Source organism: Aphelocoma coerulescens, unplaced genomic scaffold (genome assembly GCF_041296385.1).
Source record: "Aphelocoma coerulescens isolate FSJ_1873_10779 unplaced genomic scaffold, UR_Acoe_1.0 HiC_scaffold_211, whole genome shotgun sequence".
In the NCBI taxonomy this organism is placed as follows: Eukaryota; Metazoa; Chordata; class Aves; order Passeriformes; family Corvidae; genus Aphelocoma; species Aphelocoma coerulescens.
The window spans coordinates 141,839-153,177 of record NW_027183557.1 but is presented as its reverse complement, the minus strand read 5'-3'; the positions used below and the strand labels follow the sequence as shown (position 1 = coordinate 153,177).

The 11,339-nt window shown below is 67.3% G+C and overlaps 1 protein-coding gene across 1 annotated transcript; it reads left to right on the top strand.

The window, feature by feature from the left end:
* The first annotated feature begins 295 nt into the window (after positions 1 to 295).
* WAS (WASP actin nucleation promoting factor) lies at positions 296 to 10,965 on the top strand. Its single transcript, XM_068999073.1, has 14 exons — positions 296 to 652; positions 1,965 to 2,093; positions 3,335 to 3,505; positions 3,916 to 4,002; positions 4,476 to 4,572; positions 6,114 to 6,152; positions 6,236 to 6,274; positions 6,992 to 7,190; positions 7,629 to 7,671; positions 8,800 to 8,953; positions 9,591 to 9,684; positions 9,777 to 9,903; positions 10,690 to 10,792; positions 10,877 to 10,965. Exons 1-14 carry the CDS (start codon positions 296 to 298, stop codon positions 10,927 to 10,929), a joined length of 1,692 nt encoding a protein of 563 aa, XP_068855174.1. The 3' UTR covers positions 10,930 to 10,965.
* The last annotated feature ends 374 nt before the right edge of the window (positions 10,966 to 11,339 follow it).

Sequence of the window (11,339 nt, the reverse complement as noted above, 5' to 3'; positions counted from 1 at the left end):
CACCTTGGGGACCCCCCCTTGGTCACTGGGGTCAGGAGGACACGGTGGGACCCCATGAGGGTCTCCAGGGACCCCCTGGGAGCCCCCAGGACAATGTGGGGACCCCCGTGGGGCGTGAGGCTCCTGCTTGGGGTCCCCAAGGCCACCCTGGGGTCAGCAGAGACCCCCAGGCCCTCCCCGTGACCCCCCCGTGGTACCGGAGACCCCTCCCAGTATGAACCAGTACAGCCCAGTGCCTCCCCGCTGGGTTCTGCACCACCGTGGGACATCCCAGTATAAACCAGTATGAACCAGTATGAGCCACTGCGACATCGCGGCTGGGAACTCTTGGATCTGCGTTGCCTTGGGCCGGACCAGTATGGACCAGTACGGACCAGTGTGGAGCAGGAAGGAGCTGGGAGCCCCACGTGCATCGCCTTGGGTCGGACCAGTATGGACCAGTACGGACCAGTGCCTTGCCATGGCCTTCAGCCACCCCAGCATGCACCAGTACGGACCAGTCCAGCAGCCAAACTGGGAGCTCTTCACCGGCGTGGCCTTGAGTCCTCCCAGTATGGACCAGTATGGACCAGTACAAACCAGTCCAGAGCTCGCCCAGGATCTCTTCACCCGCGTGGCCTTGCGTCCTCCCAGTATGGACCAGTATGGACTGGTAGGGTGCCCCCACTGCTGTATTGATGCCCATAGGCCTTCTCCCAGTATGGACCAGTACAAACCAGTTCCTGCCCCCCACCCTGGGTGCCTTCTCCCCTCCCCCCCTTATTTATTGCCCCTCCCCCCAGGGGGTCCCAGAGGTGCCGGAATCACCAATAAACAATGCCTGTTACTGGTCTGGCTCCCAGTATGGACTGGGAGGGGGTTGGGGGCTCCCAGTATGGACTGGGAAGGGATTTACCACTCCCAGTATGAACTGGTGAGCTCCCAGTATGGACTGGAAGGGGGTTGGGGCTCCCAGTATGGACTGGGAAGGGATTTACCACTCCCAGTATGGACTGGGAGGGGGTTGGGGCTCCCAGTGTGGAGTTGGGAAGTGGATGGAGGTTCCCAGTATGGACTGGGAAGGGATTTGCCGTTCCCAGTATGAACTGGGGAGCTCCGAGTCCGGACTGGGAGGGCGTGGGTGGGGGCGGGGCCAGGACTGGGATGTTCCCAGTGTTCCCAGTTGCGTTCCCATCGTTGGCGGAGGCTGCTCCCAGTCCTTCCAGTTCCCCTTCCCCGTCCCTCCCAGTTCCCCCAGTCCCTCCCAGTCTCCCCCATTTCCTTCCCCAGTTCCCCCAGTTCCTCTCCCCGCCCCCTGAGTCCCTCCCAGTTCCCCCAGTTCCTCTCCCAGCCCCCCCAGTCCCTCCCAGTTCCCCCAGTTCCCCTCCCAGCCCCCCCAGTCCCTCCAGTTCCCCTCCCAGCCCCCCAACTCCCTCCCAGTCCCTCCCAGTTCTCCTCCCAGCCCCCCAAGTCCCTCCCAGTTCCCCCAGTTCCCCTCCCAGCCCCCCGAGTCCCCCCCAGTCCCTCCCAGTTCCCCCAGTTCCCCTCCCAGCCCCCCCAGTCCCTCCCAGTCCCTCCCAGTTCCCCTCCCAGCCCCCCCAGTCCCTCCCAGTTCCCCCAGTTCCTCTCCCAGTCCCTCCCAGTCCCTCCCAGTTCCCCTCCCAGCCCCCCCAGTCCCTCCCAGTTCCCCCAGTTCCTCTCCCAGTCCCTCCCAGTCCCTCCCAGTTCCCCTCCCAGCCCCCCCAGTCCCTCCCAGTCCCCCCAGTTCCCCTCCCAGTCCGGAGGTGACGTCCCCGCCACCTTTGGGTGCTTCCGGCCGGAAGAGGCCTCGGGGCACCCGGAGTTTTTGGGGGTGGGAGGGCCCAGGGCAGTTTTGGGGGTCCCAGAGGGTCCCAGGGCAGGTTTTGGGTGTCCCAGGTGGTTTTTGGGGGGGTCCCAGGGGTGTTTTGGGGGGGTCCCAGGGCAGTTTTTTGTGGGGTTTCCAGGGATTTTGGGGGTCCCGGGAATTGGGGATGAGCCGGGGGGCGCGGCCGGGGGGGGACAACGTCCCCTCGGAGCTGCTGGGGGAGCAGGAGAACCTGCGGATCTTCGAGCTGCTGGGCAGGAAATGCGTGGTGAGGAACTGGGGGGAACTGGGAGGCACTGGGAGGGGACTGGGGGGGGGTCCTGGCGGAGATTTGGGGGGGTTTGAGGGGAAATTGAGGGATTTGAGGGGGGTCTTAAGGGTCCTGGGGGGGATTTGAGGAGGATCTGGGGGGCTTGAAGGGTACTTAGGGGGTTCCTGGGAGGATTTGGGGGGGTCCTGGGGGGGGTATTTGGGGTCTCCAGGATGGGTTTTGGGGTCCTGGGGGCATTGGGGTGGTTTTGGGGTCTCGGGGGAGGGGAGGGGTTTGTAAGGTGGTTTTGGGGAGGGGTCTCGGGGACGGTTTGGGTTCTCGGGGATGGATTTTGAGGTCTCGGGGGATTTGGGGGTCTCCAGGGTGGATTTGGGGCAGTTTTGGGGTGTCTGGGGGGGGTCTCAGGGGGGATTTTGGGGTCCCCGGGGTGGATTTGGGGAAGTTTTGGGGTGTCTGGGAGGATCTCAGGGGGGATTTTGGGGTCCCCGGGGTGGATTTGAGGAAGTTTTGGGGTGTCTGGGGGGTCTTGGGGGATTTTGAGGTCGCTGGGGTGGATTTGGGGAAGTTTTGGGTTGTCTGGGGGGATCTCAGGGTGGATTTTGGGTCTCTGGGGTGGATTTTGGGTCTCTGGAGTGGATTTTGGGGTCTCTGGGGTGGATTTTGGGTCTCTGGGTGGATTTTGGGGTCTCTGGGGTGGATTTGGGGCAGTTTCGGGGTGTCTGGGAGGATCTCAGGGGGGATTTTGGGGTCTCTGGGGTGGATTTTGGGGTCTCTGGGGTGGATTTTGGGTCTCCGGGGTGGATTTGGGGCAGTTTTGGGGTGTCTGGGAGGATCTCAGGGAGGATTTTGGGGCCCCGGGGGTGGATTTGGGGAAGTTTTGGGGTGTCTGGGGGGTCTTGGGGGATTTTGGGGGTCGCTGGGGTGGATTTGGGGAAGTTTTAGGTTGTCTGGGGGGATCTCAGGGGGGATTTTGGGGTCTCTGGGGGGATTTTGGGGTCCCCGGGGTGGATTTGGGGCAGTTTCGGGGTGTCTGGGGGGGTCTCAGGGGGGATTTTGGGGTCTCTGGGGTGGATTTGGGGCAGTTTCGGGGTGTCTGGGAGGATCTCAGAGTGGATTTTGGGTCTCTGGGGTGGATTTTGGGTCTCTGGGGTGGATTTGGGGCAGTTTCGGGGTGTCTGGGGGGGGTCTCAGGGGGAATTTTGGGGTCCCCGGGGTCCCACCCCGCCGTGTCCCCGCAGACCCTGGTGACGGCCGTGGTCCAGCTCGTGGTGGCCGAGCCCGGGGGGGTCCCCGGGGGGGTCCCCGGGGGGGTCCCGGGGGGCTCCTGGAGCCTCCGGGGCTGCGGCGTCGCCTGCCTGGTCCGGGACAGCCCCCGGCGCTCCTACTTCATCCGCATCTTCCGCCTGCCCGTGAGCCGGGGGGGGCCCCAAATCCTCGGGGGGGACCCCAAAATCCTCGGGGGGACTCCCAAAATCACCGGGGGGAACCCCAAAATCACCGGGGGGGGGGTCCCCAAACCCCAGGGGTTGTCCCCAAGTCTGTGGGGTGGGTCTGGGCTGAGCCCCACTCCTTCCGCTTCATCCCCATCTTCTGCCTGCCCCTAACGTGGGGGGGGAGGGGGTCCCCAAAATCGCGGGGGGGGGGGTCCCCAAAATCCTCGTAAGGGTCCCCAAAATCCCGGGGGGTTTCCCCAGTCCCGAGGGCGGTCCCCAAATCCCAGGATGGGGGGGGTTTGGGATTGGGTGAGGGGGTCCTGGGGGGATCCCCGGGGGTCAGGGGGGGTTTTGGGGGGGTCCCTGAGCCCCTCCCCCCCCCCCAGGCCGGGGAGCTGTGGTGGGAGCAGGAGCTGCAGGGGGGGATGGGCTACAAGACCCCCACCCCCTTTTTCCACACCTTCGTCAGCCACGTGAGTGGGCGTGGCCAGGGGAGGGTGGGCGTGGCCAAAGGGGGCGTGGTCGTGGAAGGGGCAAAGGGGGCGGGGCTGGGAAACCTGCGGTGGGCGTGGTCAGTGAAGGGTCGGTGGGCGGGGCTATGGAAATGAGGGTGGGTCGAGGGGCGGGGCCGGTGGGTGGGGTTGGGGTGTGGGCGTGGCCATGGGGAGGTGGGAGGAGCTGTTTGGGTGGGGCAAAAGGGGAGGAGCTTAAATGGGTGTGGCCAGGGGAATTTGGGGTGGGGGCGTGGTCAAGCTCAAGTGGGCGGGGTCAGCATCGTGTGGGCGTGGCCTGTGCTCAATGGGCGGACCCGCCCATATAAGGGAAAGTGGGCGTGGCTTTGGATGGGTGTGGCCGAATGGGATGTGACCATATAAGGAAAAGGGGCGTGGTTTGGGGTGTGAGTGGGCGTGGCCTGGGTGCCCACGGCCGCCCCTGATTGGCTCAGGAGGGGTGGGCGGGGCTGAACTTCGCGTCCGAGGCCGAGGCGGCGACGTTCGAGGGCCGCGTCCAGGAGCGGCTGCGGCGGCGGCAGCAGCGGAGCGGTGAGAGACCCCTCCCCAAAATGCGCCTGGGGACCCCGAAATGCGCCTGGGGACCCCCCTCAAATGTACCTGGGACCCCGAAATGTGCCTGGGGACCCCCCTCAAATGTACCTGGGACCCCGAAATGCACCTGGGGACCCCAAAATGTGCCTGGGGACCCCCCTCAAATGTACCTGGGACCCCGAAATGCACCTGGGGACCCCAAAATGTGCCTGGGGACCCCCCTCAAATGTACCTGGGACCCCGAAATGCACCTGGGGACCCCAAAATGTGCCTGGGGACCCCGAAATGCACCTGGGGACCCCGAAATGCGCCTGGGGACCCCAAAATGTGCCTGGGGACCCCGAAATGCGCCTCGGGACCCCGAAATGCACCTGGGAACCCCGAAATGTGCCTGGGACCCCAAAATGCGCCTGGGGACCCCCCTCAAATGTACCTGGGGACCCCCCTCAAATGTACCTGGGACCCCGAAATGCACCTGGGGACCCCAAAATGCGCCTGGGGACCCCCCTCAAATGTACCTGGGGACCCCCCTCAAATGTACCTGGGACCCCGAAATGCACCTGGGGACCCCAAAATGCGCCTGGGACCCCAAAATGTGCCTGGGGACCCCAAAATGCACCTGGGGACCCCCCTCAAATGTACCTGGGACCCCGAAATGCACCTGGGGACCCCGAAATGCACCTGGGGACCCCCCTCAAATGTACCTGGGACCCCGAAATGCACCTGGGGACCCCGAAATGCGCCTGGGGACCCCAAAATGTGCCTGGGGACCCCGAAATGCGCCTGGGGACCCCGAAATGTACCTGGGGACCCCAAAATGTGCCTGGGGACCCCGAAATGTGCCTGGGGACTCCAAAATGCACCTGGGGACCCCGAAATGCGCCTGGGGACCCCAAAATGTGCCTGGGCACCCCAAAATGTGCCTGGGGACCCCGAAATGCACCTGGGGACCCCCCTCAAATGTACCTGGGACCCCGAAATGCACCTGGGGACCCCAAAATGTGCCTGGGGACTCCAAAATGCGCCTAGGGACCCCCCTGAAATGCAGCTGGGGACCCCAAAATGCACCTGGGAACCCCCCAAAATGCGCCTGGGACCCCCCCTGATATACACCGGGACCCTCCCAAAGTGCACCTGGGACCCCGAAATGCGCCTGGGGACCCCAAAATGCACCGGGAACCCCCCCAAAGTGCACCTGGGACCCCAAAATGCACTTGGAACCCGCCCAAAGTGCACCTGGGGACCCCAAAATGCACCTGGGACCCCCCCAAAATGCACCTGGGGACCCTGAATTCCCCCCCCAGAACCCCCCAAAATGCACCTGGGACCCCCCGAAATACACCGGGAACCCCAAAACTACATCAGAACCCCCCCCCCCCGCCCCCCCCAAATCCACTTGGAATGCCCAGAATCCACTGGGGACTCCCAAAAATCCAGCGGGACCCCCAAAATTCCAGCGGATCCCCGCTCCCCCCAATCCCTGGGACCCCCAAACCCCCCCTCCCCCCGCTCTGACCCCCCCTTTTCTCCCCTCACAGAGAAGCAGCCGCTGCCCCCTCCCCCACCCCCCGGCCATGGTGAGTCCTGACCCCCCCGGGGGGGTTTTGGGGTCACTGGGGGGGTCCCCACCCCCCCTGACCCTCCTTGTACCCCTCCCCAGAGCATCGGGGGAGCCTCCCCAGGACCCCCAACCCCGATGGTGAGTGAGGAGGGGGGGTGCTCCCCGATTTGGGGGGGTCCTGCCCCATTTGGGGGGGTTGGGGAGGGCCCAGGGCGGGAATTGAGGAGGATTTGGGGGTCCTGGGGGGAGCAGGGGGGGATTTGGGGCGAATTTGGGGTCCTGGAGGCATCGGGGGGGGGGGGGGAGGCTGTAGGGAGGGTTTGGGGTCTCTGGGGGGGTCTTTGGGGGGTTTTGGGGTCTCGGGTTGGGTTGGGGTCTCTGGGGGGTCTTTAGGGGGTTTTGAGGGTCTCTAGAAGGGTCTTTGGGGGGATTTTGGGGTCTCGGGTTGGGTTGGGGTCTGTGGGGAGGTCTTTGGGGGATTTTGGGGGTCTCTGGAGGGGTTATAAGGGGGTTTTGGGGATCTCTGGGGGGTCTTTGGGGGGTTTTGGGGTCTCAGGTTGGGTTGGGGTCTCTGGGGGGGGTTATAAGGTGGTTTTGGGGGTCTTTGGGGGGTTTTGGGGTCTCAGGTTGGGTTGGGGTCTCTGGGGGGGGTTATAAGGTGGTTTTGGGGGTCTCTGGGGGGGTCTTTGGGGGGTTTTGGGGTCTCTGGGGGCACTTTTGGCACCTCTGGGGGGGTGGAAGGGGGTTTTGGGGGAGTCTCTTTGGGGGGGGTTGGGGTTTCTTGGGGGTTTTGGGGTCCTGCCCCACAGCGGGGGGGTCCAGTGCCCCATAACGAGTCCCCCCCCCCCCCTCCAGGCCCCCCCATCCCGGCCGTGCCCATCCCCAACCCCGACATCACCCCCAGCCGGTACCGGGGGCTGCCCAGCCCCCCCTCGGGACCCTCCCCCACCTCGGGACCCCCCCCCGCGGCCGGAGCCCCCCCCGGCGAGCCCAAAAAGGGGGGGGGGCGCAAGAAAATCTCCAAGGCCGATATCGGGGCCCCCTCCGGCTTCAAGTGGGTCTGGGTGGGGGAGGGGAGGGTCTGGGGGGGTGGGGAGGGGTGTATGGGGTGGGGGGGAGGGGCTGTGGGGTGGGGGAGCGTTGTGGGGCACTGGGGGGGGACTGGGGGGTTCAGGGGGGTCTGTGGGGCACTGGGGGGGTCGGGGGGGGTCAGGGGGGTCTGGGGGGTTCTGGGAGGCACTGGAGAGCACTGGAGGGGGTCTGGGGGGGTCAGGGGGGTCTGTGGGGCACTGGGGGGTCTGGGGAGGGGTCTGGGGAGGGGTCTGGGGGGCACTGGGGGGTGTCTGGGGGCAGTGGGGGGTCTGGGGGGGTCAGAGGGGTCTGGGGGGGGTCAGGGGGGTCTGGGGGGCACTGGGGGTCTATGAGGGGGTCTGGGGGGGGTCCTGGGTCCCTGTGGCTCCCCCAGCCCCTCACCCCTCCCCTCCCCCCCCAGGCACGTCAGTCACGTCGGGTGGGACCCCAACAGCGGCTTGGACGTAGGTGGCACCCGGGCCCCCCCCGTGTCCCCCCTGCTGTGGGGTGGCAGCGACCCCGTGGGGTGCTGGGTGACCCCCTGAGGTCACAATGACCCCTGGGGTGCCCACTGACCACTGGGGTGCCCATTGACCCCTTGGTGTCCCGAGTGACCCCCTGGGGTGCCCACTGACCCCCTGGGGTGCCCATTGACCCCTTGGTGTCCCGAGTGACCCCTGGGGTGCCCATTGACCCCTTGGTGTCTTGAGTGACCCCGTGGGGTGCCGGTGACCCCCTGGGGTGCCAGTTGACCCTTTGGTGTCCCGAGTGACCCCACAGGGTGCCCACTGACCCCTGGGGTGCCCATTGACCCCTTGGCGTCCCGAGTGACCCCCTGGGGTGCCGGTGACCCCCTGGGGTGCCCACTGACCCCTGGGGTGCCCATTGACCCCTTGGTGTCCCGAGTGACCCCTGGGGTGCCCACTGACCCCTGGGGTGCCCATTGACCCCCTGGGGTGCCCATTGACCCCTTGGCATCCCAAGTGACCCCACAGGGTGCCCACTGACCCCTGGGGTGCCCATTGACCCCTTGGTGTCCTGAGTGACCCCACAGGGTGCCCGTTGACCCCTGGGGTGCCCATTGACCCCTTGGTGTCCTGAGTGACCCCTGGGGTGCCCACTGACCCCTTGGTGTCCCGAGTGACCCCGTGGGGTGCCCATTGACCCCTTGGTGTCCCGAGTGACCCCTGGGGTGCCCACTGACCCCTGGGGTGCCCACTGACCTCTTGGCATCCCAAGTGACCCCACAGGGTGCCCATTGACCCCCTGGGGTGCCCATTGACCCCTTGGTGTCCTGAGTGACCCCCTGGGGTGCCCGTTGACCCTTTGGTGTCCCGAGTGACCCCCTGGGTGCCTGTTGACCCCTGGGGGTGCCCGTTGACCCCTTGGTGTCCTGAGTGACCCCGTGGGGTGCCCACTGACCCCCTGGGGTGCCCATTGACCCCTTGGTGTCCCGAGTGACCCCTGGGGTGCCCATTGACCCCTGGGGGTGCCCGTTGACCCCTTGGTGTCCCGAGTGACCCCGTGGGGTGCCGGTGCCCCCCCGGGTGAGCCCGCAGCGCGTGCCAGCGCCGTGCCCATTGTCCCCACAGCTGGCCAACCTGGACCCGGCGCTGCGGTCACTCTTCGCCCAGGCCGGGGTCAGCGAGCGCCACTTGGCCGACGCCGAGACCTCGCGGCTGATCCACGACTTCATCGAGGGCCGGGGGGGGCTGCAGGCCGTGCGCGAGGAGATGCGGCGCCAGGGTGGGGCTGGGGGCACCTGGGGGGCACCTGGGGGGCACCTGAGGGGGTCTGGGAGGGAGCTGGGGGCTCCTGGGGTGTCCTGTGGGCATTGGAGATCACTGGTGGGCACCAGGGTGGGTGCTTGGGTGATGCCGGGGGGGGCTTGGGGTACCTGGAGCTCACCTGGGAGGCACCTGGGGGGCACCTGAGGGGTTCTGGGGGGGAGCTGGGGGCTCCTGGGGTGTCCTGTGGGCACGTGGAGGTCCCTGGTGGGCACCAGGGTGGGCGCCAGGGGGGGCTTGGGGTACCTGGAGCTCACCTGGGGGTACCTGCGGGGGGGTGGGGGGCACCTGGGGGGCACCTGGGGGGGTCTGGGGGGGAGCTGGGGGCTCCTGGGGTGTCCTGTGGGCAGGTGGAGGTCCCTGGTGGGCACCAGGGTGGGTGCTGGGGGATGCCGGGGGGGGCTTGGGGTACCTGGAGCTCACCTGGGGGTACCCGGGAGTACCTGCGGGGGGGTGGGGGGCACCTGGGGGGCACCTGGGGGGCACCTGAGGGGGTCTGGGGGGTTCTGGAGATCACCCGGGGGCACCTCTGAGGGTCTCTGTGCCCCCTCTGACCCCTCCCCCTTCTCTCTCTCTCTCTCTCCACCCCCCCCCAGGACCGCCCCCTCCCCCCCCGGGCCGTGGGCCTCCCGCCCCTCCCCCCGCCCCTCCCCCCTCCTCGAGCCGCTCCCGCTCGGGGGTCCCGGCCCCGCCCCCTCCCCGCGCCGGCCCCGCCCCTCCTCCGGCCCCGCCCCCTCCTCGAGGCCCCGCCCCTCCCCCGCGAGGCCCCGCCCCACCCGGAGCGGCGGCTCCGCCCCCTCCCCCCCCCTCCCCCCGCCCCCTCCCCCCTCCGGAGGAGCCCCCCCCGCGACCCCCCCGGGCCGGGGGGCGCTGCTGGACCAGATCCGCCAAGGGGTGACGCTCAACAAGGTGCGGGGGGCGGGACCCCAAAAACGGAGGGTGGGACCCCAAAAAGGGGCGTGGGACCCCAAAAAGGGGGGTGAGACCCCAAAAAGGAGCGTGGGAGGGTGGGACCCCAAAAAGGGAGGGTGGGACCCCAAAAAGGGGCGTGGGACCCTAAAAAGGAGCGTGCGACCCCAAAAACGGAGGGTGGGACCCCTAAAACGGAGACGTGGGACCCCAAAAAGGGGGGAGATACCCCAAAAAGGAGCGTGGGACCCCAAAAAGGAGCGTGCGACCCCAAAAAGGGGCGTGGGACCCCAAAAAGAGAGGGTGGGACCCCAAAAAGGGGGCGTGGGACCCCAAAAACGGGGACGTGGGACCCCAAAAAGGGGCGTGGGACCCCAAAAAAGGGGGTGAGACCCCAAAAAGGGGGCGTGGGACCCCAAAAACGGAGGGTGGGACCCCTAAAACGGAGGCGTGGGACCCCAAAAAGGGGGTGAGACCCCAAAAAGGAGTGTGGGAGCCCAGAAAGGGAGGGTGGGACCCCAAAAAGGGGCGTGGGACCCCAAAAAGGGAGGGTGGGACCCCAAAAAGGGGGGCGGGACCCTCGGGGGTATCCAAGGGGGGGGTCCCGTGACCTTTGGGGGGTCGGTGATCCCATGGGATGGGGGAGGGGCTCCTCCACGACCCTTTTAGGGGGTGGGATCCTGTTATCATTTGGGGGGGGGGGGGTTCCCCTGACCATTTGGGTGTCTATGGGGGAGGGGTGGGGGCTGCAGGGTCCTGCCTGACCCCCCCCCCCGTCCCCCCCAGACCCCTGAGACCCCCGAGGTGGGCGCGGGCCCCGGCGCGGGGGGGCTCGTGGGGGCCCTCATGGACGTGATGCAGAAGCGGAGCCGCGTCATCCATTCCTCAGGTGAGACCCCCGAGACCCCCCCGGACCCCCCCGGACCCCCCACGACCCCCCTGACCTCCCCCTCTTGACCCCCCCCCCCCCCAGATGAAGGCGCGGCCAGCGAGGAGGAGGAGGACGACGATGAATGGGACGATTGAGCCCCCCCCGGATCGGGGACCCCCCCCCAATTCCACCTGGCCCTAAGACCCCCCCCCACTGCTTCTACGAACTCCCCCAGACCCAAAATGGGCCCCCCACCCACCCCCTCCCCTCCGGCTTCAAATGGGGGGGGAGGGGGAGGCAGAGACCCCTCCCCAGCCCCCCAAGAGCCCCTCCCCCCCCCCCAGCTCGGGGGGGGTGGGGGCACCGCCTTCTCCTGTCCCCCCCAATCCCATCCCAATTTCCCTCCCCCCCCCCTTTTTGCCCCCCACCCCCGCAATACCAAATTAAAGCAGGAATCACGTGACCGCTCGCCTCGTTAATTAATTAATTACCGTTTAATGAGCGCGGATCGAGGGGGCGAACCGGGCCCGAGTCGCCTCAGGGAGGGTCCCGAGGGGGGGGTCCC